This window comes from Hylobates moloch, unplaced genomic scaffold (assembly GCF_009828535.3).
Source record: "Hylobates moloch isolate HMO894 unplaced genomic scaffold, HMol_V3 SCAFFOLD_14, whole genome shotgun sequence".
Classification (NCBI taxonomy): domain Eukaryota; kingdom Metazoa; phylum Chordata; class Mammalia; order Primates; family Hylobatidae; genus Hylobates; species Hylobates moloch.
The window spans coordinates 4587228-4615143 of NW_026652289.1; the positions used below are offsets into that span (position 1 = coordinate 4587228).

General features: G+C 52.9%; 1 protein-coding gene across 1 annotated transcript; it reads left to right on the forward strand.

Moving 5' to 3' along the window:
* Window positions 1-27916, forward strand: RIPK4 (receptor interacting serine/threonine kinase 4). Its single transcript, XM_032174344.2, has 8 exons — window positions 1-193; window positions 10236-10527; window positions 16134-16282; window positions 18233-18282; window positions 20707-20865; window positions 21614-21717; window positions 23167-23431; window positions 25277-27916. Exons 1-8 carry the CDS (start codon window positions 12-14, stop codon window positions 26434-26436), a joined length of 2361 nt encoding a protein of 786 aa, XP_032030235.1. The 5' UTR covers window positions 1-11; the 3' UTR covers window positions 26437-27916.

Sequence of the window (27916 nt, forward strand, 5' to 3'; positions counted from 1 at the left end):
AGACGCGCGCGATGGAGGGCGACGGTGGGACCCCATGGGCCCTGGGGCTGCTGCGCACCTTCGACGCGGGCGAGTTCACGGGCTGGGAGAAGGTGGGCTCGGGCGGCTTCGGGCAGGTGTACAAGGTGCGCCATGTCCACTGGAAGACCTGGCTGGCCATCAAGTGCTCGCCCAGCCTGCACGTCGACGACAGGTGAGCGGCCCGGGCGGGGCGCTGGGACGGCTGGGGCCTGGGCCGGGGCTGGGATCTGGGTGCTGTGGTCCAGGGGTCCTGCCTCTCTCTCCCGAACTCACCCCCGGAGCAGCTTCGGGAGGGAAACCAGTTGCCGGCGAGGCCGCGGGGCTCCGGCAGTGTCCACTCGGCCTGTCCCGGCCGGAGGGGCGCGGGGGCTTTGGCGAGCCCGGGCGCGATCGCGCATGTCGGGGCCGGGTCAGGCGGCCCCTCTGGGGCTCCTTGGGGGCCGCGTCTGCCCGGACGTCCTAAGGCGCCCACTCGTGCTTCGTGACACTCCCCGAGTGGCCCCGGTTTTTCGAGGTCTCCAGCTCGCCTTGCGCCTCGGACCCGCGCCCTTGGGAGGCGCGTCCGGTCCGCCCGGGACCCACCGGGGCGCTGCGGTCTGCGCAGGGCTTAGAAAAATTGCCGTGTGGGCCTCTGGGCTTTGTGAGTGGAGTTAGCCTCCGTTCGACTTACTTAGTAATTTACGTTGGAACACAAATTGGTGTAAGACAGTAATTATTTCGGTCGGAAGCTTCGGCTTGGCTCGGGCGAGGCTTCCCGGGCGCCCGGCGCTTGCGCGTTGGAGCTCCGGGGCTCGGGCCTGGCAGTGGGGTCCGGCACGGGGTCCGGGGTGTTGATCCGTCCGCCCAGCGTTTCCTCGCCGCACACTCTCGTTTTAGCTGACTTAATTTCGAGACCGAACCGCTAGGGAAGGGCCTTGCATTCATGCTCTGTGGCCGTGCCATGAGGCCCTTCTGCACCCCAGTTTCCCAGTCTAAAAGTCAGAATGGAACGTGCCTGTACCTACCTAGCAGGAGTGTTCAAGGTAACAAAGACGAATGGGAAGGACGCAGAGCCGCCCCTATTAAATTCGGTGGGTCGGTTGTCGTCTGTGCATAACTTAAGAGGTAGGGAGAATGTTCTTGAACAGTACCTCTTTGTTGTTGTAGATTTCACTGTTTACAGTTGATTTTGATGGTTTATATGTAAGGCTCAATTTAGCACATTTTAATTACTTATCCTTTAATGAAGCTTACATTCTACATGGCAGCTATGCTTGTATTTTACCTAGAGATTCCCTGGACACATACACTCAGAAGCGGCTCCTTTTTAAAATACCATTTAGCCTTTGCTGCCTGGCAGACCTGGTTTCGAATGCTCGGCTGATTGAGTGATGGGGCCGCTAAGCCCCAGCTTTTCTGCAGAATCGTTGTGATGCTGGTGTCTGGGGTGGCAGTGCCTGCTGCAGCCCCATGCCGTGACTATGACTCCTCTGCGGATGAGAGGCCCGTCCTGTTCCTTTGCATTTTCGTCCTTGGCTAGGAGACTATACAGCAGAGCTATTGGTGGCTTTTTGCCGTAACCCTCAAATCCAGTGTTTCTTGGAAACATCAGTAGAGTGGTGACGAGTGTCATCAAATCACCACTAGTTCAAAGGCGAGATGCTGGCCCAGGCTGTGCACTTTTTCTCCCCTGCCTCAGATCCTGGGAACTTCTCAGGCCAGGAGGAGTGCTGTGGTTATTTTGATGAAATCCAAACCACTTTGAATACCAGCCAGTGGTTAGGTTCTGAAAGGGAACCCTCTCCATAGGGGCATTCGTTTTCTCTCTTGGGGATGTGTGTGAGCTTTAATCATCAGCGAAAATTTTAACACCACTTTCTTGTATTGGAAGAGCAAAGTAAACAAGCACCTCCCCGGCCTGACTCACCAGCTCACATCCTTACGATCTTCTGTTATTTCCAGCGACCAGTCCCTTATTTCTTGGGTGGCCTAGTTGGAGGGAGGCTTTCTCCACTTGAGGTGGATCACTTAGGATATTGCATAGCTTGGTTGAAAAGTGTTTTGTACTTTAACTGGAAGCCTTTCCTGCCCTGCCCAAAGCAGACAGGTGGTGGCATGTCCGGTGGCTAGGTCGAGGTCAGCTTCGCCTAGCAGGAAAGTATTTCACCTCCTGTGCTCTCCTGCGCCTGGTAGAGTAGCTTGGGGCTTTGCCACGTGCAGCAGTGGCTGATCTTTCTGAGAAGTTGGTCAAACCCCGGCTCTTTGTGAAGTATATTCCTTTAGGTTAATTATTGACTGTATTCAGCTTGAGGTTCTTGTTAGGAATGCACATCAGCCCCACTGTGCTCCAGGAGCTGGTTGCATTGCAGTCTCACAAGGTTGCACCTGGGCCTTGAAGTAGTTGCTGTGCCACTTGCCCTGCCAAATTTCTCAGTGCTTTTCTGACGAGCTGCCTCCCACCCCAGCCCCTCATATTTGCAAGATGTTCCCTGAATTGGGGGATAGGATTTTCCTGGGGTCTTTGTGTGCAGCCCCCGGCCCTGTACCCCTTCTGCCTAAGTCTTGCTTCTCTCCTCTCACCCCTGCCACATGGGTCTGGGCCTTTTCCAGGCTGCCCGGGGTCAATTATGGTCTTCTCCACTTGTTGCATAGGAGCCACCACAGGTACAGGTGCAGGTGAGGCTGATTTTCATTGGCCAACGCTGCTTGCCTCTCAAGGTGGTCTGGGGTCTCCTGGCTCCCTGCAGTTCCCCTGGGCCTGGCCTTTAGCCACCCCTTGGCCACAGCACCTGCTCGGGGCTTCTTTGATTAGCAGGCTGCGCCAGGCCATGTGAGCATGCTTTTCTGTGCAGGAAAGGTTGGGGGGCTGCCTAGCCCCCAGACACTTAGCGAGGATCCCAGGGACAGGAAGTGCCTGCCAAGGGGCCCTCCTGGTAGTTCACAGGTGACACCCCGTTGATCTGAGGTTACCTTCGTCATGGGGCTTGGTGCCTCGGAGGGTCCTGTGGGGTGGCTTTGGAGAGACAGCTGGCCTCCCTGGCTGACCCTTATTGTGGGGGTCACAGGGCCTAGGGTGGGGTGTAGGGATGGGTGCTGTGACCAGTTTGGAGAGAATAAAGTGATCCCAAAGGCCCTGTTCCTCCCCTACCAGCCCCCAGCTAAGGGGATGCTCAGAAGAAGCCGGTGCCTGCGGGGCGCCGGCTGGGAGACGCTCCTGCCACATTCAGCCCTGGCTGGTCGGGGCGAGCCTGAGCAAACCCCAGGTTTGTAACAACAGAGCTGACAATTGGACAAGCCCGTTTCTTGTCAGTTTTAAAAATAGCTGTGTGGGAACCCCTCCGAGGCTCCCTGGGAACATAATTGGATTGGTGTGCAGAAGGTCTCGCTGAGAGGCATCAGCTAACAGATGATGAAACACATTTTCCGGCTGCGTTTTCCCGAAGGTAATTGCTAGGTTTCTCCTTCGGAGCTCTTTGTTACCTGAGCAGTCTCACCGCCTCCCCCACCTCCCTGCTTCTCACTTTTCCCTTCGTTTATTGCTTCTCCACTTGCACAAGACCATGTCCTGGGGCCGTTCTTTCCCCCTTTCCAGGATGCGTGCTTCCAGGGGAAACAGCAGCTGGCCTGGTCCACAGGTCTTTGGAATTTCTGAGCCTGGAGAAGAACCTTGGGACTTCTTTAGGAAGTTCCTCTTAGAAATGATTGGCGTGATGATATTTCTCGTATTTCTCACTACTCCATTGCCCTCCCTGGGAGGGCGAAATACACTTCGGCTAGCCCTAAATGAGGAGAAAACCGAATTCATGTAAGTGCTACTCACCGTATCTTTAAAAAGTTGAACCCCAAGTTAATCCTAATTAATGCCCAGAGATTTTTCATGTGGAAACCAAAACAGGGCCCAGGGCGCTTTTGTGGAGTGGGGGGGCTTTTCCCGTTCCTGCGTGGAAGCAGAATTAGCAACGCTTTCCCCAGCAGTGAAGGAGAGGGAAATAGGACGCCCCCCCGCCCCCCGCCACTGAACTGTGCCTAAGCGTAGCTGCGCTTGGAGCAAGGCACAATTTTTAGGTTGTGTTTTAATTAACACCGATGAGAGGGGGTTCTGGTCAACCCAGAAATGTTGGTTTCACTGTCAACAGTAAGAAATGCGATTTGGAGATGGTGCGAATGTGACTGTGCGATGTTCTGTGCTCCCTGGCCGCCACCCCAGCACCTAGGCTGGATTCGGCATCTCTTCGCGTCTTAAAATAGTGATAATAGTAATAAATCTACATTTCCTTTTGTGTGGTCATCAGAATAAGCCAGAACCATTAAAATAAGCCAGAAACACTGCTTAGGAGAAAAAAATGTATTAAAAAAAATGGTGCCATTGCTCAAAAGCAGTCGGTGCGTTCTTTCTGTGCTTCCAGCACCTCAGCACTTCTTAACCTCCCTGATCAGAAAAGCCTCTTCTTGCAGCTTGCGAAGAGGCCCTTTCAGGCTTATTGAATTGCAAATGCCGCCGGACGACACCCGACCCCAGAAGGGCTGGAGCTTCCTAAAGCCGCTGGAGTTTCCCAGACGTGCGCCTAGGGAGCACCTGAAGAGGGGCTGGAAGGAGCGATCGTGTGGGTTTTGGCCCAGTGGTTACTGGATGATAAACAGTGTGGAAAGTTTCTGAGGATATGCTGGTGCTTCTGGGCGAAATCCAGGCTGGTAGGCAAGGGAGCCGCCCCACCTCCACTCCTGGGCCTCAGATCTCCCACAGGGTGGTCCCGGGACCCCCTTCCTCAGCTGGAATCCTGTCTACCCCAAGCCAGTTTGGATCCTGCTGTCACGACGCTTTTGTCCACGGAAACAATGACTTTTTTCCCCAGGACAGCTGATTTTCCTTGAGAAAATGCCCTCAAATGTGTGGCCCATGGAAGGGGGAAGTCGTGCCGGGCTCCCTTCAGGCAGTTGCGCAAAGCTGGGGTGGACTCCGTTAGGAGATTCTAGCCGGCATCCACTTTTGGGAGCCAACCGGCAGCAGTGGCCGTTTTTTGTTTGTTTGTTGTTTCTTTTAAAGTAAGGTAAATGGGGTCTCTGTTCTGCAGAAAAAGCCCAGGGCAGGGAGAGTAAAGTACTTGCTGAACTCGGTGCACTGGGGAGGGGTGTGCACTGCTGCCAGCCGTAGCTGTTAGAGTCGCTAATGAACTTGCTCTGCAATCAGAAGTCACCTGGGTTTTATATATTAAGCCCTTTGGGCAAATAGAAGAAAACACTATTTGCGGAGTGGCTCAGAGCTTCCACTTAATAAGCTACTCAGCCTGCCTTTGATTGACTTTGTTCTCAGAATATGTGTTTGTTATCAGTCAGCTTTGGCTTAGAGAGTTCACTCTCAGAATGTCTACTTCATGTGGAAAAATGACCCTTCCGAATGGCTGGCCTCTAAACACCTGAATTGTCATTTCCTCAAAACCCTCCGGCGAGGAGGGTGTGCCTCACACGGTTGCACAGTGGATGTGGGTCTGAGTCCTATGGAAGGACTTTCGCCAGCGCCCCGGGGCAGAGTGTCCAGAGGAGGGAGTCCGTACCGGTAGGGGAGGGGCAGCACGCTGGCCACATTTGAGCAATCGGAAACAGACAAATCATAACTCTGATTCTTAACAAGACATAAAACAGAAGCAGCAGCTGGTACCATGTCCCAGTCCGACGGTTTGGAAGTTAGTGGCTGTCGCCTGGTTGGAAGTTGTGCGGGTATTCCTTTAAATAACACCAGCCGGTGTTCCCAGAGGAGGAGAAAGGCTGGCCGCTGAGAGGTGTCATTTTCCTTCTTTGGTGACCGGTTTCATTTTAGCTGATGCTTGACACTGGCATCAGGCCCTTGTCTTCCTTTTTTCCCAGTGCTCATTGAGACTGGGAGCAGGGTTGAGAGTCCCACGATCTGATCTGCACCCCCCGTCCCTTGATGGGTCCCAGAGCCTGGTCCAAGCCTGTGGCTGCAGGGAGAGGGATTTCCCCTGGAGGGAGGAAGCAGCCGACGGTATGCTGGTGATGGGGCAGCTTTCAGCTCAGCCCAGGGACCCCCACAGGCTAGCACTGCACACTGGTGGGCATCTTGTTTTCCATTAACTGGTCATTTAACCAGAGTGCTAGGAAAGCAGGCCACGCTACCCTAAGTTTTGTCTCATAATAATTTCACGTTCATTCCTGATACTTGCTTCACTTGTTCCCAAGGCCAGTGGGATTCTTTGCTCCTTGAGTGTATTCAGACACACTGTTGAGCTGCCCACCCCCCACACCCCCAGCTGCTCCTCCTGGGGTGCTCCCACGTCCACCGTGGGGGGCTGCCTAGTGACCCCTGGTGCAGCTATAGAGAGGTCCTGCAAGCCTCTCTCCTCCACATGCAGTCAATGGACCCGTCCTGCAGATTCTTCCAACAGAGTGTGTGTGCCCTACTGGCTTCCCCTCTCTGCTTTGCCAAGCCCAAAGGGGTCCACAGCGACTGCTCCGCTCTGCTGGCCTCCCGGGTGCCCCTGGACTCTGCGTAGGTCTCAGCCTTCCCAATTCTCTCAGGGGCCCTTTCGTATGCTGACTTCTGACTTTGGATCTCTCTTGATTCTCCATAGCTCCCTGGACCTTCCTTTCAAGAGGCTTAGATTTTTCAACCACACTTCTCTTTTGGGGGTAATTCTGCATCTTCTTCCTTAGAGGGTATATGTAAACACCATGGAGACAGGAAAGGGACCTCTTGTCCTTAGTTCTGACATATAGTGGATTCAAGCGAGCACTTGCCCATACACAGCACTGCTTAAAATAAAGGTCAGGTGAGTGCTGGGAGTACTGAAGTGGTGATTCTGGACAGTAGTAGTTTATTGGCTGAAAATGCACTCGCTTGGTTTACGTCGGGGTTATTCAACTTGGCACCATTGGCATTTGGGGCCGAGTAATTCTTAGCCTTGGGGCTGTCTTATGCATTGTAGGATGCTCGGTAGCATCCTTCAGTTGTGACAACCAGAATCTCTCCAGACATTGCCCAGTGTTTCTTGGGGGGGTGAAGTTGCCTCTAATTGAGAACCAGTGGGCTATGTCCTGAGACGCAGAGCCCTAGCTGCAGGGCTCGCATTGTGGGGGGCAGACAGGCTGAGATCTCCGAGCCTTTGGTACCTGTCCGATGTATGGGAATTTCCACAGCAAGAGCTAAATAGTAGGATCCAGGGGTTCCTGCTGGCCTTTCCTGCAGGGAAGGTGTTTTCACTACGGTAAGGGAAGCCTGGGAGGGGCTGAACTCTCGCAGGGGTGGTCAGATCATTAAGAAATGGATGCGTTCTGTTGGCACTGTTTTGGATTCACCAGCAGGCGAGGAAATGGGAGCCACTGAGTGATTTCCCAGCACCTGCTCCCGGGTTTGTCACTGGGAGGGGCAAGCCTGTGTCCGAGCTCCAGAAGAGCCTCCTGCTGTGGCAGCGGACACTGGGTTATAGGCAGGGACTTGGGCTGGATGCTGGATTCTGGGGGAATTGTCTGGAGGCCACCCCAGCCAGCTGCCTTGTGTGGCCTGTGTGTGGACATGGAGCTGCTGGGTTTCCTGCTCTAGGATCTCTCCAAGTGTGGTTCTGAACGTTTCCTTTAGGGAGCTTATTACTATATTATTAGAAAGCAGATTGGCTGGGCACGGTGACTCATGACTGTAATCCCAGCACTTTGGGAGCTGAGGCAGGCGAATCACTTGAGCCCAGGAGTTCAAGACCAGCCTGGCCAACATAGCAAAACCCCGTCTCTACTAAAAATACAAAAAATTAGCTGAGTGTGGCACACCTGTAATCCCAGCTACTCTGGAGGCTGAGGCATGAGACTCACTTGAACCTGGGAGGTGGAGGTTGCAGTGAGCCAGGATCATGCCACTGCACTCCAGCCTGGGCAACAGAGCAAGACTCTGTTTCAAAAAAGAAAAACAAACAAACAAACAGATTTTCCAGCCCCAACCTGGAATACCTTCTCAAGGAGTAAGGCCTGGGAGCCAGCATTCCAGCCAGCTTCCTGGGTGCTTTCTACCATGTCTGTGTTTGGGGCTGCTAGCCTAGATCCTGCATGGCCAATGTGCGTCCTCATGGGATTCAGCCTCTTACTCTGAACGCATTCTGAGACTTTTGACCTATGATGCTAATACAGACCATTGCACTGGGATTCTAGTCTGTGAAAACACAGGCTGTACCAGGGAAGTGACCTTAGACCAGAGGTTGGTAAACTTTCTCCACGAAGGGCTAGAGAGGCAACATTTTAGGCTTTGCAGGCTGCAGGGCCTCTGTTGCAAGGACTCCTCTCCCCTTTGAAGTGCAAAAGCAGCCACAGCCAGTATTTAAATGAATGGGTGAGACTTTCTTCCAGTAAAAGTTTATTTATACAAACAAGGTGGCACGCTGTGGGCAACCATTTGGCAGTTTCTCAAAATGTTACACATAGAATGTGACCAAGTAATTCTGCTCCTAGGTATATATCGAAAAGAATTGAAAGCCAGGACTCCAGGTGTTTGTCCCCCAATGTGTGCAGCATTATCCACAAGAGCCAAAAGGTGGAAATGGCCTGCACCCACGAACAGATGAATGAAACGCAGTACATTCCTGCAGCAGAATATTATTCAGCCATGAAAAGGAAGTTCTGATATATGTTACAGTGGGAATAGACCCTGAAAACATGCTTAATAAAATAAGCCAGACACAGAAAGACAAATTTTATATGCTTGCGCTTAGATGAATTTGCCTAGAACGTAGAAAAGAAGTTACTGAGGATGGGGATGAGGGAAGGAGTTATTGGTTAATGGGTGCAGAATTTTTGTTGAGGATGATTGAAAAGTTTTGGGTGTAGTTAGTGGTGATGGTTGTACCACACTGTGAATGTGTGTAATGACAGGGAATTGTACACCTGTGAATGGCTAAAGTAATAAATACTATGTTATGTCTATTTTACTACATTTTCTCTCTCTCCATATATATATGCATATATGTGTATATATGCACATATATATGCGTATATATATGTGTGTATATATATGTGTGTGTGTGTGATATATATATATATATATATTTTTTTTTTTTTTTTTTGAGATGGAGTCTCTGTTGCCCAGGCTGGAGTGCAATGGCACGATCTCAGCTCACTGTAACCTCCGCCTCCCAGGTTCAAATGATTCTCCTGTTTCAGCCTCCTGAGTAGCTGGGATTACAGACAGGCGCCACCACGCCCGGCTAATTTTTGTATTTTTAGTAGAGACAGGGTTTCACCATGTTGGTCAGGCTGGTCTCGAACTCCTGACCTCATGATCTGCCTGCTTTGGCCTCCCAAAGTGCTGAGATTACAGGCATGAGCCACTGCACCTGGCCTATATTTTTTATTTTAAAAAATAGCTGGTTGGATTTGGCCTTTGGCAACCGCATGCTTTGGACCTGTGCTGTTCATTAGTTTGAGTGTGAGGTTGGATTCAGGAATAACTGGGCCAACTCAGGTATTGGGCTTAAACGGAGAAGGTGAGTTGGGTTCCTTGAACATAACTAGTTATAACTTTTTTTTTTTTTTTTGAGATGGAGTTTTACTCTGTCGCCCAGGCCGGAGTGCAGTGGCGTGATTTCAGCTCACTGCAACCTCTGCCTCCCTGGTTCAAGTGATTCTCCTGCCTCAGCCTCCCGAGTAGCTGGGATTACAGGCATCTGCCACCACGCCCGGCCAATTTTTGTATTTTTAGTAGAGATGGCGTTTCACTATGTTGGCCAGGCTGGTCTCGAACTCCTGACCTCAGGTGATCCATCTGCCTCGGCCTCTCAAAGTGCTGGGATTACAGGCGTGAGCCACCGCGCCCGGCCTAGTTGCCTAGTTACAACCTTGAGTGGAACCTCAAACTTCTCTTCCCTCCTCCCAGGAGAAGGGATTGTCGGCCTGCACCTGCAGTCTCTGAGACCCCTAAGCCTTGGCTCATGGCTGCCTGTGGAATTATTCACACATGTGGACCCCCCCACATGTTTTATCAGTGCAACCTGTGAAACGATTAGAATCTCCCTCCTCCTCACTTGTTATAACCCTGTGATGCATAGGTACATTTCGGCAGCCTCAGGACTGAGACTCTGGAAAGCCCTGCATTCGTGATGGGACATTAAAGCGTGCCCCGTGTGTGTGCACTTGAGGCATTTTCTCAGCCCTCTGGAACCGTCGTCTTCTGGCCAGGGTGCTGTTGCATGTTTGTGGCTGAGTGGCCACTGCATGTCCTTCATGCCTTTGAACTTTTTCAGGGAGCGCATGGAGCTTTTGGAAGAAGCCAAGAAGATGGAGGTGGCCAAGTTTCGCTACATCCTGCCTGTGTACGGCATCTGCCGCGAACCTGTCGGCCTGGTCATGGAGTACATGGAGACGGGCTCCCTGGAAAAGCTGCTGGCCTCGGAGCCATTGCCGTGGGACCTGCGGTTCCGCATCATCCACGAGACGGCGGTGGGCATGAACTTCCTGCACTGCATGGCCCCGCCGCTCCTGCACCTGGACCTCAAGCCCGCGAACATCCTGCTGGATGCCCACTACCACGTCAAGGTGGGGGGCCGCACGGTGCCCGAGAGAGCTGGGCAGGGAGGGCCTGTGTCTTGGGGAGCAGGGTATCAAGGGGTGAAGCCCTGAGGTCAGGACAAGGGCGGAAGAGGAGGTGGTTCTTCTTGCAGGAAAGAACTTGAAACCGAGGCCTTTTGCAGCATGAGGACTGCAGGAGCCTAAGCTTGTCCTGGTCAGTATGAAAACCACACACCGTGTAGCTGGGGGGTGGGCTTGGTGAACATGGGGGCTGTTCCCCCAAATCCTGGCATATGACTCATTCCGGAAAAAGATTACCGGTTTGTGGGTTTTGGTCTTATGAAATCAGGTTAGAAATCAGCCCGTGGGCCAGGTGTGCCCTTGCGAGACCTCAGGCTCTGCAACGAAGGGACGCATTTCCCTCAGTGTTTTCAGGAGCTCGGGGTGGTGGGAATGTGGGGGTCCTCTGCAGTGGGGTCCTCAAAGTGGTGTGGAAAGAGGCCGTGAGGAGGGGCTCGTTGCCTCTGTCTGCCCCTGCATAGAGTGCGGAGCCGCAGCGTGTTGCATTAGTGCAAGGCCTGGGAGCTGGAGCTTGCTTTTGCTTCGCTGATAGGTTTTTGAAACACAGAAAAGTAAGAGAGATAATATAACTGAAAGTCAGCATTGCCGCTGGGCCTTGGCAGGTGTTAGCATCATCACCTTTGCATCAGGGCTGTATTTCCTTGTATCTCCTTTGATGGCCTTCGTGGCTAGGGTTGTACTGTCATTGACATGTGGTGGTTACACCTGGCACGTTGTAGCTTTTCCCCACGTGGTGATACATGCTCTTGGGAGGCCCAGGGTGATATGCTGGTCCACACGACACTGCTGTCTGCGCTGGGAGTGAGAAGGAGCCGAGAGCCATGGCCCAGATCCATGTAGTTCATGCAGGGGACAAGCAGAGGAGTCCCCTGCCTGGCTTGGCTGCGCTACTGTTCCTGGTGGCACAGCACTTCCAGGCCTCTCTGATGGCCTGACCATTAATTAGGAGAGACCTGAATTCAGGGCCCGGCCCTGCCCCTGAGCTCTTGGGTGGGACGGGAGTGGTGGCCCGTGTGGCATGCGCACGGCCGCTCCCTGTGCCCAGACTCTGCAGACGAGTGCATCTCGCGTGCCTTGCTCAGCCAGGGTGATGGTGAGGAGGTCAGCTTTTCACTTCGGGCAGTAATTATAAGTTGTCTCTTAGGTAGTTGTTGCCCAGTAATAAGATTTCAGCTAGAAGATGAAGCACCGTCCTGCTAAGTAAAGTAGGAAATTGAGATAATGGAGACAAACATCAAATGACTTGGCTTGAACGGGCTCTCGGGTGGTTTCCCGCATCTGCTTATGTTCTGGGACCCCTGGGATTCCCGTTTCCTGTGACGGGCAGGGCTGGGCCTCACATGCACAGGGCTGGGCCTCACATGTGGACCCTCCATTCCCGCCAACATTTACGGGCTTGTTTCTAGGTAGCGCAGGCCCTGGGGCCCTAATGACTAGTAAGCTCTGCCGTCCAACATGCACTAAATACCAGAAAGGGCACGCCAGAGGCTTCACCTGCAGGAGCTTCCCTCATCCTCAGAGCAGAGGTGCAGAGTGGACGGTGGCCTCTGGTTCTCGCTGAGTCTCGGCTCAGAGTGGGTAAATTAGCAGCCAGGATCGTCCAGCTGTAAGTCACGGAGCGGAGACCTTGATTTCCACCTGGCCTGCCACTGTGCTTGACATGAAAGAAACCAAATGACCACTGCACGTAGCGGTCAGTTGGGGGCAGGGTATGTGGCCCACAGGGAGGGCCTAGAGGCAGCCCTGTGGGAGGGGGTGGGAGTGCTCCTGGGGCTGGGCCTTCACACAGGGTCGGGCTTTTCTGCCCTCAGGAGTTGGGGGCAGGCAGCAACAGAGCCTTTAGGTGAAGGAGACAGCCCAGGAGGTGCAGGGAGAGCTCTGGGCCTTCCTGCAGGGGCAGCAGGCAGCAGGCAGCAGGGCTTCCCTGTCTTTCAGGTTGGCTGCAGGGGGCAGATGCTGCCTGGAACTGCTTTCTTTTTTTTTTTTTTTTTTTTTTTGAGATGGAGTCCTGCTCTGTCGCCCAGGCTGGAGTGCAGTGGCGCAATCTCAGCTCACTGCAAGCTCCGCCGCCCGGGTTCACGCCATTCTCCTGCCTCAGCCTCTCCGAGTAGCTGGGACTACAGGCGCCCGCCACCACGCCCGGCTAATTTTTTTTGTATTTTTAGTAGAGACGGGGTTTCACCATGGTCTTGATCTCCTGACCTCGTGATCCGCCCGCCTCGGCCTCCCAAAGTGCTGGGATTACAAGCGTGAGCCACCGCGCCCGGCCTGGAACTGCTTTCTCAGGGAAGCTGCTGTCGAAGGCACACCAGGTGCTGGCCAGGAAGTGACAGGCCATCTCTGCGTGGCGCCCCTGGGACATCTTAGGGCCCTGTGTACCCTGACAGGCCACAGGAAAGATTACTTTTGTGTGACATCCTTCTTAATCAGGCGTGTTAGTCACCATCAAGAAGCCCAAAAACAAACAGAAAAATGTATTTACGTGACATACTTATTTTTTCTTCGAAATAGCTACTGGTGTGCGTAGAGGGCAGCAGGGAGTGTGTGTCGGGGTTCTGAGAGTCAGCACCTTTGTTCCTGAAGACAAAGTGTGGAAGCTTTGCATGGACTGGCCACTGGGCTTCTGGGCAGTCCTCAATAGACAGTTACTCAATGCAGGAAAACTGTAATCTAGAATCCTGAAATTAGATCCTAAGTTGCCATTCCAGTCCTGCCATTTGCCTCTGAGATGGGTTACCTCGGTGCTCAGGGCTTGATTCAAACTGAAAATATCACAGCAACTGTCTGCTTCATAAAGTATATAAATATAAATAGTATATAAAGTAATAGTATCAAATTAATACTTGATATTATTCAACATTAAATATACTAAATACCAATATTAAGATATTAGTTGGAATCCATTTCAAGTTAAAAATGAAATAACTTGGTTTAAAATCTCAGGCTGCATTTATATATCCAGTTAGCCCAGAACAGACGCTTTTCAAACGGTCACACGTGGGTCACGTTCTGCTGTGTCTTTCTTTTAGAGGCAGCAAAGCCCTGGCAGGCTGCTTTCTTAGTCTTGACAGCTGGACCTTGAAGTTGAAGGACCGTGCGCTTGGGGGCAGCTGTGAGCCCTCAGCTCTTGGAGATGCAGAGTTGGGTGCTGATGAGAATGTTTGTAACTCTTGAGGCATTTGCTGGTCAGAGTGGATGCCACAGTGGCTCGCTGTTGAGGACACGGGGCGAGGGGCAGCTTGGGTGGGAAGATGAGGAAGGACAGAGGGGAAATGCAACTGGCCCGGGGTCCGAGACATGGAGGGAGGAGAACATAGAGGGTCAGTGACCCTCCTAGAATTCTCAATTCCGAGCTTGCATTTTGTTGCCAGAGGTTTTACAGAGAATTTCTGCTCATTTTCTTTTCACCAAGTATAGCTTGGAGTGGCTGGCTCTATCTGACAAAGACAGGAGGAGAAAAGGCTGCAGGCCTGGGGAAGCACCGGGCTGAGATCTCTGCACCCCCGTCCTTTTTCTTTTTTCTTTTCTTTCTTAATGATCTCAGATGTCATTTAATTTTCACGACAAAGCTACAGGATGGGTACTGTTATTGCCTCCTTTTACGAAAAAAGGAAACAGGCACAGAGAGGCTAATAGTCCAGGGCCACAGAGCTACTAACTTGTACAGGCAAGATTAGAACAGTGAGTCTGATACTTAACTAACTGTGGGAGGGAGATACTTTTTTTCCTACATTCAACCATCCAGGGGGAGGAGGAATTGCCTAGAAAGTGTGTGATGCTTTCTTTATTTTTATTATTATTTTTTATTTTACTTTTGGTTCTGGGATACATGTGCAGAACGTGCCGGTTTGTTATACAGGTATATATGTGCCATGGTGGTTTGCTGCACCCATCAACCATCTAGGTTATCATCTAGGTTTTAAGCCCGTCGTGCATTAGGTGTTTGTCCTAATGCTGTCCCTTCCCTCTTCCCCTACGCACTGACAGGGCCTGGCGTGTGATGTTCCCCTCCCTCTGTCCATGTGTTCTCATTGTTCAACCCATTTCTGAATTTGAAGGCTTTCAAGCCACTGATGACTGTTGAACTGAAACTTCTGTGCTCTGGAGCTTATTTGGAGAGTTAGGACACGTTGTTGTGTCCCAGCGTCCAGCAGCCACCGGGGTTTGCAGGGTCAGGTGATGGCATTCCTGTGGGGAGCTGGCGCTTTCCCTGGGGTGCAGAGTGTGGCTCTCAAGAGCAGTGCAGGCCTGAAGGCTCTGGGAGAAACAGAAGTGGGAGGACATGAGAGCCGCTGGAGTCGAGGCCTTGTCTTGGTGTTCCTGGCTGCAGAGAAGAAGGGCCGGTCCCTGCTTGAAGGCCTTCCCCCCACCTCCCTGCAGATGTGCTCAGGATCCCTGGAAGCCCGAGTCACGGGTCATAAATTCTCCCTGCTGTTTGGTGCTGATGACAGCAGCCCTATTGGCTCACCACATGGGCATGGCCAGCCCAGAATTAAGGCCTGACTCAGCCTCGTTTCCTGTCACTCCATGGGTGTGTTTGAGAGGAGTTCAAAAGTTAATGAAAAGGGTTTTTAAAAAATCCATATGCCTTGAAGGAGAGTTGAGAGCAGCACTCCCCCTGGATCAAGAGTCCCATTAATGCTGATGACTTGTGGCTTCTTCCCATACATGGTTTTCAGCAGCTTCAAAGGGGACTGAGTTACACTGGAGAGGGGAGGACACTGGCAGGAAAGGGGATGCCCCCGAGAGAGGTCAGACGAGACCGGGGGTCTGTGAAGTCTCCCCAGTGAGCTCTAAGGTCACCTTTGCCCGAAGGAGACCCGAGACCTGCCTCCCCCGAATGCGGATGTCGAGGGCATTCCTGGAGGAGCTGGTGGCCCGTGCTCCTTGGGGCCCAGGCCCTGCCAGCAGAGGTGCTTATCAGACCTTTACTTGAACACATGTGTTTGAAGCAGCCAGCCAGTGTCTGCTGATCACAAAACACTCCAGATGGACGGGGCTCTGAGGCGTGTGTTTTGTTTGCTTTAAAGTTTAAAGGGCTTCTGAAGGTGTGTTTCCCTTTAAAGGACTTGCAGCCACTTGCCTGCCAGCCTCCCCAGCTGGCAGGTTGCATAACCGGCTCCCCGACTTCCCTAGGAGCAGACCTGATCTTCACATGTGTCTCTCTTTGCCTGAACCCTCTAAGGCTTGTTTTTTTCTCTTTATGCCGGTTCAGCCGTCTCTCAACCACAGTGGCAAACATGACGCCTTATAGAAGGTGGATTCTAATTCTTCTGGAGTTCTGTCCCAGAGAACTCCTTCCTTACAGTACGATTCTTTAACCTGCCCGTCAAATGTGCTGCTCCTAATGCCTCCAGGCTTGCTTCTGCCCCAGAATCTGTCTCCCTCCCTGCCTGGGGCAGGGCTACCTGGAGAGGCACAGACACGGCTCTCAGGGGCTCCTGGAGAGCTCTCACCCACCCTCTGAGATTGCAGAAGGGAGCTTTTGATAAAGCATCATAAAATATCACTGTTGCAGGCTAATGAGCCCCGCTCTGATGGCTGTGTTGCAGATTTCTGATTTTGGGCTGGCCAAGTGCAACGGGCTGTCCCACTCGCATGACCTCAGCATGGATGGCCTGTTTGGCACGATCGCCTACCTCCCTCCAGAGCGCATCAGGGAGAAGAGCCGGCTCTTCGACACCAAGCACGATGTATACAGGTGTGTGACATGCCGCCCCCCATCCCCTGTGGGTGCCAGGGGCTCTCCACCTCAATGCTTCATGCCCTGAGCTGCAGCTTTTAGAAAGGCCTCGTACTACCAGTCAGAAATGGGGTTCAGGCCAGGCACGGTGACTCACGCCTGTAATCCCAGCACTGCGGTAGGCCGAGGCGGGAGGATTACTTGAGCCCAGGAGTTTGAGACCAGCCTAGGCAACATGGTGAAAGCTCATCTCTACAAAAAATACAAAAATTAGCCCAGTATGGTGGCGTGCACCTGTAGTCCCAGCTACTCGGGACTGAGGTGAGAGGATTGCTTGAGCCCAGGAGGTGGAGACTGCAGTGAGCCATGATTGCACCACTGCATTCCAGCCTGGGCAACAGAGCGAGACCCTGTCTAAAAAACAAACAAACAAACAAAAAACAAACAGAAAGGGGACTAAGTCCACATGAAAGGGGTAGGCGCTTGTAGAGTTCAGGGATTTCTTTGCCGTGAGTGTTGCTGGCCAAGGAGGAAGGGTGTTTCCAGGTCCACATTCGAGCCAGGCTGACAGCCCTGCCCTGTCAGAGCCTTGGCTTTATGGCTTGTCTGTTGGAAGAACCTGCTGCTTTCAGTGGTCCGGGTGTCTGTATGCATGTGTGTTTGTACTTTCCGAAATTCACTCTGATTTTGTGAGGTGAGCAGCTCATCTTCTTCATGGCATTTAACCTTTGTTGGTCAGAGATTAATCCCCAAGTCACCTAGTCCCTTCCTTTTTCGAATTGTAAAGGTCTTAATCACACAGACTTCTTGGAGAAGAAAAGTGGGTGGGAGCGTGTGAGCAGGCACTAAGCCTCCCATTGTGGCTCTTATCCTGCAGCACTGTGACTCTGACCCAGCATGTGAGCTCTGTCTTTTGGTCATTGCCGCCACCAGCAGCCCAGGCTGACTGGTTTGACAGTGGCCATTGTGCGTGTGCTTAGCTGGGGCTTTAAGCTGAGAGTTGCCTGGAAGTGTCACTTTGGAGACTAGTCGCAGCTTGTAGAGTTTGGGGAGAGTAAGATCCTTTCCATTTATTTTAGAGTTTGGAGTTCCAGCTTTTGAACCTGCCGTTTGAACTAATTTTCGATGGTGAATTCGGTTTCTATAAACAGCCACTCTCACCAACTCAGCGCTCCCTGGAGGCTTAGTTTTCGGACTTCTGTTTTTCTTTCTTTCTTTTTCTTTCTTTCTTTCTTTCTTTCTTTCTTTCTTTCTTTCTTTCTTTCTTTCTTTCTTTTTTTTTTTTTTTATCAGTTTGGGCACTTTGTTTGGTGTATCCAGAGTAATGTACGTGAACGTATCCCTCATACATCTATGTATCTCTAAGCAGCCCCCGAAAAAGGCTTTGGGGCATTCGGCTGTATTGTCTTCTACGTTTTCTGTGCGCTTTCTTTAACATCCCTCTAATGCTGAAATCTCAGCGAGCCTCTGTTAGGAATGCTGAAATCTCAGCGAGCCTAAGTTAGGAATACTGATCAGAACCAGAATCCATGTTTTCAGAGAATGAAATCATTGTTGGGGAGGGCATGGGAGTTGCCCATCATTCATTCATTTCTTCAGTAAATGCCTGCGCAGGTGCTCTGTGCCCAGTGCTTGCGAGAAGATGACAGTGAGGCACACAGGTGCTGTTCCCCAGGAGCTCACGCCCCGTGTAGGGTGGCACCCTCTTTGAGAGTCCCTCAAGTTGCCTGAAGATTTGTAGCCCAGTTGGCGAAGTTACTTGAGTCTGTCTGACATCTGAGCTATCAACGTGCTGGGCTTCACTATAGAGAACTTTCTCTTTTTAAAAACAGGTGAAATATCTCGGTGTCATGGCTCTGTCTTTGGAAGGCTTCAGAACAGGTTTCTTCACGCCTGTTGCTGTGCATGAGTGCATTCGGCTTTGAGTCTCTGGCTGTCAGATGCTAACGTGCCTGGTTTCTCTTCCAGCTTTGCCATCGTCATCTGGGGCGTGCTCACACAAAAGAAGCCGTTTGCAGGTGAGTGGACCTGTCTTTGAGGTGTAATGTGCTTGTCTTTCCTGGAATAATAGGAGGACACCTTGTTGTCCTTTCTCTATCCTAAAACAGAGCCTGTGATCCACGCTCCCATAGGTGCTGCTCTGTGGTGTAATTTGCACGCAGGAAAAGACACAGATCTGAAGGGGACTGTTCAATGGAACTTTTTTAGGTGCCAGCTAGTTTTTTTTTTTTTTTTGGTAGTAAAATATATATAACATAAAATTGGTCATGTTAGCCATTTACAGTGTATAATTCAGTGACATTAACTACACTGGCAGTGTTGAACAAGCGTTATCACTGTCTAATTCTAGAACATTCTCATCATGCTAGAAGGCAAAGCCCATGGCCATTCCGCAGTCCCTCTCCCTTCCTCCTGCTCAAGCCCAGCAACGACTCACCTGCTTTCTGTCTCCAGGGGTTTGCCTGTGTTGGTATTTCCAGCTAATTCTTTTTTGTTTACTTTAAAAAAAAATTGTAATAAAATACACATAACAAAACTTAGCATGTCAACCATGTGAAGCACACAGTTCAGGAGCGTTACATATACCCACGTGCTTGTGCAGCCAACCTCCAGAGCCACTCAGTGCCATGGAGTTGCATGCAGGAGCAGCGCCCCTGCCCAGCTTGAGAGCTGTTGTGTTTCCTTCCCCAGCCAGGCAGCCACCGTTCCGAACACCATCCTCAAAGTTGTCACACCTTGACTGACTTATCATAAAAATCTAGGACTTTTTAGCTTTGTTGGACAGATTCCCTTTTCCTCTAAAGACATTTCGGGGCTACTCATGATATTTTGTGGTGTGACCGAAAATGTCTAAAAATGAAGATGGGAGTCAAGGCCTAGCCCCTTGTTAGTCGGGGCTCAGACTAGGAACTGACGTATGGGAAAGGTGCTGGGGCGAGAAGAGATCTTCCAGCATTGCAAGATCAAGTATCTTGGCAGCTTTGAAAGAATGCCAATAGAAAGCACAGAACGCGTTCTGCCAGGCCTCTGCCGGCCGGTGTCCGTCTGTGTTTGACCGCCCGTTGCCTTTCTTGCCTTCTGTACGTTCTCCCACACAGTGGCCTGCAGCCCGAAGGTTTGTGAAATGAGGCAGCGTCTGATAGATGAGGGCGTCTGATAGATGTGACACCTGAAGCCAGGCATAGGGGACAGGTCAAGGCTCAAGCCCTTGTGCTTTATTGCTGAATATGCTTAGTGTTCCGTTATTGGAACGCTAAGCATGTGGGAATTATTCGTATCCTACTGTTCAAGGTCATCGCCAAGGTATGATTTTTCCAATTCAAAAAATTGCAACCTCAGGCAAAAATGGGTTAATAGATAGGAGGGGGTTCAAGGTGCAGGAGAACAAGGCCTCTCCCCAGCTTTTCCAGTCTGTGCTTGGCAGCAGGAAACATTCCAGGTGTTTACTTCAGTTCACTTTCATTTTATTTAGAGGAGCTGTAGGTTTTGAAGTCTGAATAATCATGGAAATAGCATGTTAAATACTTAAGATATTTATTGCACGAGATTTAAGGGAAAGTGGAGCGAAACATCGTATGGAATCCTGGCAGCCGTGGGTGATTCTTGGCGATTTTCCACACCTGCCGAGGCACTTGGCCTCTCCAAAGAGCTGCCATTCCACGGGCGGGTGTGTTTGCCTCTGGAGGGCAGAGAGGGCTGTTGGGAACAAGAAGCTTGGGGTCCACCTTGAGGGTTCCAGGCTAAGCAGAAAAAAGAACTTGGCCCACTGGAGGTCACCCTGGGCCCTTCCCAGTCAGGGTAGAAGTTGTGGCCATGATAATAATAATAATAAGCTAGAGCCCTGCATGCTAGTGGAGGCAGGCGGAAAGGACAGGTGCGGCCCCACATGGTGAATTGAAGGGAAAGAGCCCTTCCACACACCCCAGCCCTGGTGCATGTGCAGGGGAGGCCAGCTGGGGACCTGAGCTTAGGATTGGAGTTGGAACTGAGGAAGACTTCTTCGCCATTGTAGAGAGAGTTTGGTCTCTGTGGATGTAGGACCCTGTGGCTCCTCCATGGTGCGTGAGCCTCATTCCCTTTGCTGGCTTGGGCTGTTGATGGAATGAGCCTCATAAGATATTGTTCTCCTTTGAACCTCATCTTCCTTTGGATGGGATGCCCAGAAAGATCTGCTGTGTGACCAAACACACTGACTCCATCTGGTAGATCAGAACCCAGGGAAAGAGGTCGATTTCAAAACTACGAAACTAGAGAGCACGGTGCACCATGAGGGTGAGGGTTACAGGAAGCTCTGCCTTTGAAACGGGAGGGGAAGCCATCTCCCTGGGTTGGTGTGGGGATGGTCCCATTGGGGCCCCCGGCGGGTGTGTCGTTTCCTCCCAAGGGTGAGATGCTGCCACCCAGCCCTGCAGAGCCCCTGACTCGCATCCTTCCCTTGGCAGATGAAAAGAACATCCTGCACATCATGGTGAAGGTGGTGAAGGGCCACCGCCCCGAGCTGCCGCCCGTGTGCAGAGCCCGGCCGCGCGCCTGCAGCCACTTGATACGCCTCATGCAGCGGTGCTGGCAGGGGGATCCGCGAGCTCGGCCCACCTTCCAAGGTGAGCACCCCGGGGTCTCCCCGCCATGTTCTGTGGGTGTCACAGGAGACAGAGGTGACAGACAGGACAGGGTCAGGGACCAGGCCTGGGTGAGAAACAAGGCATGTAACAGGTGGGCCCAAATGAGCCCTGCACAGATAGGTTGGCCCCAGCACCTGCCTGTGGCCTCTGGTACTCATGGCTCGGCCACGGCAGCTGGAACTGAGTCGCCTCCAACCCTCCACCCCCTGCTCCCCACCAGGGCTGGGCTTGCTGCCCAGAGGAGTCTGTATGGGAGCCTGAAGTTCAGGTGCAGCCATGCTCATCCCGGGGACTTACCTGGCTGGTGGCCGGCGGCGTTGCCTTTCTCTTGGGGAGTTGACTTCCTGGGACAGATGTGTCTCTGGCATAGGAAAGTCACCCTGATGAGATGGAAACTGCTGCATTTAAAGCTTACGGCAGGAAACGGGATGAATGGGGAGCTCATCCGCCAGGTGCTGGCAGCTCTGCCCCCTGTGACTGGCAGGTGGCACTCCCCCGGGGAAGGCTTCTGCTTTGAGTCTGGTGAGGCCTTCAAATGATTACCGATGGGGGGCCTGGGTTTGGCCAGCAAATTGCCCATGTAGGGCCCCTGGGCTTGCCTGTGAGCTCAGCCTGGGCCGAGGCGTGTGAGAAATCCCCCAGCTCGTGGGGGCCCCACGTTTGTATGGAATGCGTGTGTATGCAGAAGTCATCATCCGAGTGACATGTCCCCCTTCTTCCCCACAAGAAATTACTTCTGAAACTGAGGACCTGTGTGAAAAGCCTGATGATGAAGTGAAAGAAACCGCTCATGATCTGGACGTGAAAAGCCCCCCAGAGCCCAGGAGCGAGGTAACGGGTCCTTCCCACAGGGGTCTTTTGTCTCCTCGGCTTCCAGGCAGGGGTTTCCAAACCACTCCTCTTTGCAGACTCCCCCACCGCCCGGACCACTCTCCCTCTCTTCTGAGCCCATCCCGCACCCAACTCCGTTAGAAGTGTAGATCCCATGGGGGCTCAGGTCCACCTGCCCGACTGCATCCCTGCCCCACCTCCTGTCTGATTCTGCGTGAGTGGCGGAAGGGCTTCCCTGACACTAAATAGCCACTCATTGGATGTGTGTGGAACCACGGGGATCAGAAGACCAAGACCCAGCCCCAGCCGGGGAAGGAGAGCTGGTGTCTGAGTGTCTTTGCACCCCTGGCTGGGGGATCCAGTCCCTTTATAGCTGCCCATAAATGGTCTGTACTCTGATGAGTGCCACCTAGGTGATTTCAGATGTGATAAGAAGTTCCAAGTGCCAGGGCTGGCTAAATACCCTTTCAGGTAATGAGACTGGAGCAGACCTGTGAGGCAGAGCTGATAAGTGAGCTTTATAACATGTTATCTGGTGTTGGGCAATTAATCCCAGGCTGTCGGTGTGAGCTCAGGAGATCAGGAAATATGTAGGGTGCGCCCACTGTCTCAACATAAAGTGCATGTGTGCCAGTGGGTCTGGGAGCAAAGGTGCCCGGGGGTTGCTGGTAAAGAGGCAGACCTGGGCCCTGATAAGGGAAAGAAGGCAACCAGCATGTGGGGGTGGCTCAGTACACCCAGCAACAGTACGGGACCTCGAGCCGTCCCACGAAGGTTGGGGATTTGGGGCAAACAGGTGTGCCTAAGGGAAGAAGCGTGAAATCCTGTCAGATTCCACTCACCCACCAGAAACCTGCTGCCCCTGCAGTCCATGAAGCGAGACCCTTTAAAAGGCCCCATCGGTCTATGTCGGATTGGATCACCCCTCGTCCCTGTAGCCGGGCCCTTCCCCTTTCCCTCATCCCCACACAGCCCCCAGGCCAGCCCCTCATGGCTCCGAGGGGAGGTCGCAGTTGTGGCCACGTGTGGGGGTCCTGCGCAGTTCCTGACTATCCTTTCCTGCTAACGCTGGCCTGTGCTGGGCAGCTGTGTCCCGCCATGCATGCTTCACACTCTGCAGCTTGACACCGCCTGCCTTTTGTCTGGGTGACGCTGTGTGCAGTGTTACTGAGCAGATGGGATCCAGAGCTGCATGAGGCTGGATTTTGCAATTTTATGAAGTCGATCTTAAGATGTCTCTGTGCTGGGTGGGGCCAGCGCAAGTCTTTGTAGCTCCAAGTCTTTGAGCTCCCTGGCGCTGTGTGGATGCGGGGTCTGAGCTCCCCAGCGCCGTCCTTTCCTCCACCATCTCCTCCCGTGGCCCACCTTGCTTTTCCGTGTTTGTGTCATGGGCAGGCCATGCAGGGTATGGCAGGGTCTTCACCCACCCCCTCTTCTGTATCTTCGCAGGTGGTGCCCGTGTCTGCGAGGCTCAAGCGGGCCTCTGCCCCCACCTTCGATAACGACTACAGCCTCTCCGAGCTGCTCTCGCAGCTGGACTCTGGAGTTTCCCAGGCTGTCGAGGGCCCCGAGGAGCTCAGCCGCAGCTCCTCTGAGTCCAAGCTGCCATCGTCCGGCAGTGGGAAGAGGCTCTCGGGGGTGTCCTCGGTGGACTCCGCCTTCTCTTCCAGAGGATCGCTGTCCCTGTCCTTTGAGCGGGAGCCTTCAACCAGCGGTGAGTGGGGACGCCTCTTTGTGTCCCGAGAGATGCTGGGCTCGGTGGGACAGTTGACTGGACTCAGTGAGAAGCTAAACGGAATCAAGGGGACAGTTTCTTGACCCAGCAAGAATTCTTCTTTGTGTTCTCTCTGTCTTAAGTAATTAATTTTGGGTGTTGGGCATGTGGCTCCGTCTTATGTCACTTAGCATGTGTGGGGAAGAGGCCACATCACCAGTCCATGCAACAGTCTTGCCTGTGCCAGTGCCCATGGGTGGAGGCTGACCTCAGGTCTACAGGTTGGAAACCCCATCCAGTGCAGTGAGCCTGGCGAGGAGCTGAGCTCCACTCCCTGGCGGGCCTCCTGTCTCGGGCATGGCAGTCCCGCACCCTCTGCTCAGACGCTGCTGTGTACACACCCACGCCTTCGCATATGTGGGCTCCCCGTTCACAGTAGTCCAGGCCTAGTAACGTGTTGGTTATCCTTGGAGGTTTTAACACCAGGCCACATTTGCAAACCACCTGTTAGGGAGGAGCACTTCTCATTTAGCTAATCTTATCTTTTTATGTTAATTTGCATGGCTTTTGTTTTTGGAAGGTGCTTTTTTTCCAATTCCTGCCCCAGGGTGCTGGACCTGGTGCTTGTTCTGGCCTCATTTCTGCCAGCTGCAGGGGTAAGATGTGGTCCTGCCCTGCTCCTGAAGGGGCTGCAGCTCTGATGGAAAATACAGGGATTTACACTCAGGGCTACAGCCACGGGGGCTGAGGGCCAAGGCTGCAATCTCGAGGGGAAGGAGAAGTTGGCTTTTCCTGGTGGATTGGGAACATCCTCTTGAAGGCAAAGACTTTTCCTGGATCTTACAGACTTCCTGGGATTTTTAGATTAGAATATTGGGGGCAAAGGAGGGTGTCTTGTTTTAAGGAAATGCGACATAGACACAGTGGGGAAGTCCTGGTTCGATGGCAGATAAGCAGTGGGTGATGGGGTTGAGGAGGAGAGTCAGGGCCACGTCTAAGACTGAGCAGAAAGAAATACCACCATCTCCCATGGAGAAGTATGTTCTAGAACATTCTCTTTGGGTCTCATACTCTGAAATGACATCTTGTCTTCATGCCTGAGAGAGAATTACTTTACCGGCTCCACTCGGAATGCCAGTGTTCAAACACCAAGCCTGACTGGGAGGGTTCCGTTTTCTTAACACCTTACCACCGCCACCTTCCAAGTCCCCATGCGCTTCACATGAGGGTGGAGGAGAGTCTCGTTTCAGGGTTTCAGAATTCCAGGCACTACAGTAGGATTTTTGTGGTAAATACAACTTTTCATCCTGAGCGCTGGACTAACGTCCTCCTGAAACGAGAGGCTCGGTCCCTTCAGGATTATCATAGAAAACTTCCGACTTGACCTCCCCAGGTCATGAGGTGCCACTTCGAGGTGGGGCAAGAGCTGGAGCAGCCCCTTCCAGCTCTGGTCACCATCTCTGGAGGCTGCTATGCCTGGGGCGTCCGTGGGTGGCAGGCGCCAAGGCTTCCAGGCAAATGGGGGCTCTGGCCTGGTCTTTTTAGTCTGTGCCCTTTTTCCTTTCTTTAATGAAGGAATGCCATCTCTAAGCACCAAGGGGGCTCACCACCCCGCAGGACCGCGAGAGTGGGTTTTATTTTGCAAACCGACTAACGAGCACCTGGCAGACATTCGCCGGCCTGCCCCGGGGCTCCCGCTAGGACTGACCTTAATCACGAGGCACAGACAACGCTCAAACACAGTCGGGTGACCAGCGAGCAGCCCGGAGGCCATGGCACTCCTCCAGACGCCGCGTCCCTGGGTGTGCAGCCACACTCTGACCTTTGCCTCTCCGCTCCCTGCAGATCTGGGCACCACAGACGTCCAGAAGAAGAAGCTCGTGGATGCCATCGTGTCCGGGGACACCAGCAAACTGATGAAGATCCTGCAGCCGCAGGACGTGGACCTGGCGCTGGACAGCGGTGCCAGCCTGCTGCACCTGGCAGTGGAGGCCGGGCAAGAGGAGTGCGTCAAGTGGCTGCTGCTCAACAATGCCAACCCCAACCTGACCAACCGGAGGGGCTCCACCCCGTTGCACATGGCCGTGGAGAGGAGGGTGCGGGGTGTCGTGGAGCTCCTGCTGGCACGGAAGATCAGTGTCAACGCCAAGGATGAGGACCAGTGGACGGCCCTCCACTTTGCAGCGCAGAACGGGGACGAGTGTAGCACACGGCTGCTGTTGGAGAAGAACGCCTCGGTCAACGAAGTGGACTTTGAGGGCCGGACGCCCATGCACGTGGCCTGCCAGCACGGGCAGGAGAATATCGTGCGCATCCTGCTGCGCCGAGGCGTGGATGTGAGCCTGCAGGGCAAGGATGCCTGGCTGCCACTGCACTACGCCACCTGGCAGGGCCACCTGCCCATCGTCAAGCTGCTGGCCAAGCAGCCGGGGGTGAGTGTGAACGCCCAGACGCTGGATGGGAGGACGCCATTGCACCTGGCCGCGCAGCGCGGGCACTACCGCGTGGCCCGCATCCTCATCGACCTGTCCTCTGACGTCAACGTCTGCAGCCTGCTGGCACAGACACCGCTGCACGTGGCCGCGGAGACGGGGCACACGAGCACTGCCAGGCTGCTCCTGCATCGGGGTGCTGGCAAGGAGGTCGTGACCTCAGACGGCTACACCGCCCTGCACCTGGCTGCCCGCAACGGACACCTGGCCACTGTCAAGCTGCTTGTCGAGGAGAAGGCCGATGTGCTGGCCCGGGGACCCCTGAACCAGACGGCGCTGCACCTGGCTGCCGCCCACGGGCACTCGGAGGTGGTGGAGGAGTTGGTCAGCGCCGATGTCATTGACCTGTTTGATGAGCAGGGGCTCAGTGCGCTGCACCTGGCCGCCCAGGGCCGGCACGCGCAGACGGTGGAGACTCTGCTCAGGCATGGGGCCCACATCAACCTTCAGAGCCTTAAGTTCCAGGGCGGCCATGGCCACGCCGCCACGCTTCTGCGGCGAAGCAAGACCTAGCTGGCTGCCTGCGGAGACCAGGGGTCCACGTGGGGCTCTTGTCCTGTCCTGTGTTACTCGGGATGGAACGATCCTGCGTGGGACCCTGTTGTGGCTTACCTAAACATTGACCAAGCAGAAGTGACATGGTGCCATCGGGAGGTGGCTGCTGCTGACCGGAGTGTCCCCTCCAGGCGAAGCTGGCTCAGGTGCACATGCCCGCTCCATCATCGATCCAGGCACCTGCTGTCGGAAGGGACCATGAGTCAGAATCATTTCGTTGTGCTCCTAATGGGCCGCTGAGGCTGGTCTCTCAGTGATGAAGCCTCAGGCGTGGAAGCATCCACTCTCTCCTGAGACGAGCCACCTTGCGTCGCTGGAGCTCACCAGTCTTGAGGGAAGAGGTGCAGGGGAAACCGTGTTTTTTATCTTCATACATGACGGTGGGCAGAGAGGCCTGTCTTAAAGTTTCCATGGAATTGTTTTATAAAATGTCTTAAGAGATGAATGCCTTATCAGCTGTTGCTTGAAACCTGTTAAAAATGTTCATAACATTGGATAGTCTAGTCTGTAAATGATGACTAAGTAGTGGGGTTGGCTTTGAAAACAATGTTTTATGCAACAAGGAACGAATGGTAGCAGCCAGTTTTGCGGGACGTATGTGTGGCCATCTCTTAACCATTCCAGTCTGTTACTTCGGTGAGTCCTTGTGGACAACCACACACACATGCCCACGTGGTACTAGCTGCTGTTCATTTCTCATTGCCTAAGATGTTTTGGGAACTCTAGAGCCACAGGCGTAAGAGTCATTAAAAAATTCTCCCTTTGTAACCTCAGTCCTGGGGACTGAGGCGAGCCCCTTCAGGTCGCTGGAGTGCACCAGTCTTGGGGAAGAAGTGCAGGAGAAACTGTGTTTTTTTATCTCCATACACAGTATGAAGATGAAATTACGTAGTATGACCTAGACAGAGACAGTATTACCTAGGTAGATGCACTGCTCATCTGCGCCCTTTCCAGCCCTCGTTTTTGTTAGGTGATTTGGGATAGGGATAGTGTTTTGGGGTATAGAGGGAGTGTTTCTGACCTGCTTTGCAGACGTGCCTCCACACCTCAGCAGTTTGGGGTGTGGCCCCAGGGCGGTTCTTGGATGTAAAAGATGTGGCCATCTAGCCTCGTAACTTCACTGTCACCTGTGTCCCATAGGGTGCCTTCTGAATACTGTTATTAGAATAAGTTTGTTGCAGAACGTGACCCTGTGTGCAAACATGTACTGTGGCCTGGATATGATAGAGATTGATATTAATGTACCATGTATGTTAATGTGAATCTGTGGGCAGGATACTTTTCCATGACAGGAAATATCCAAGCTGTTGAAACTGGCTATGTTTTAATATGCCTCATTGTGCCTTTACTGTATTATGCTACTGTTGTGTGGACTGCATGAGGGACAAAAAGTTCCATTTGATGGCAATAAAGCAAAGTACTTGCCTACTTTTTTGAA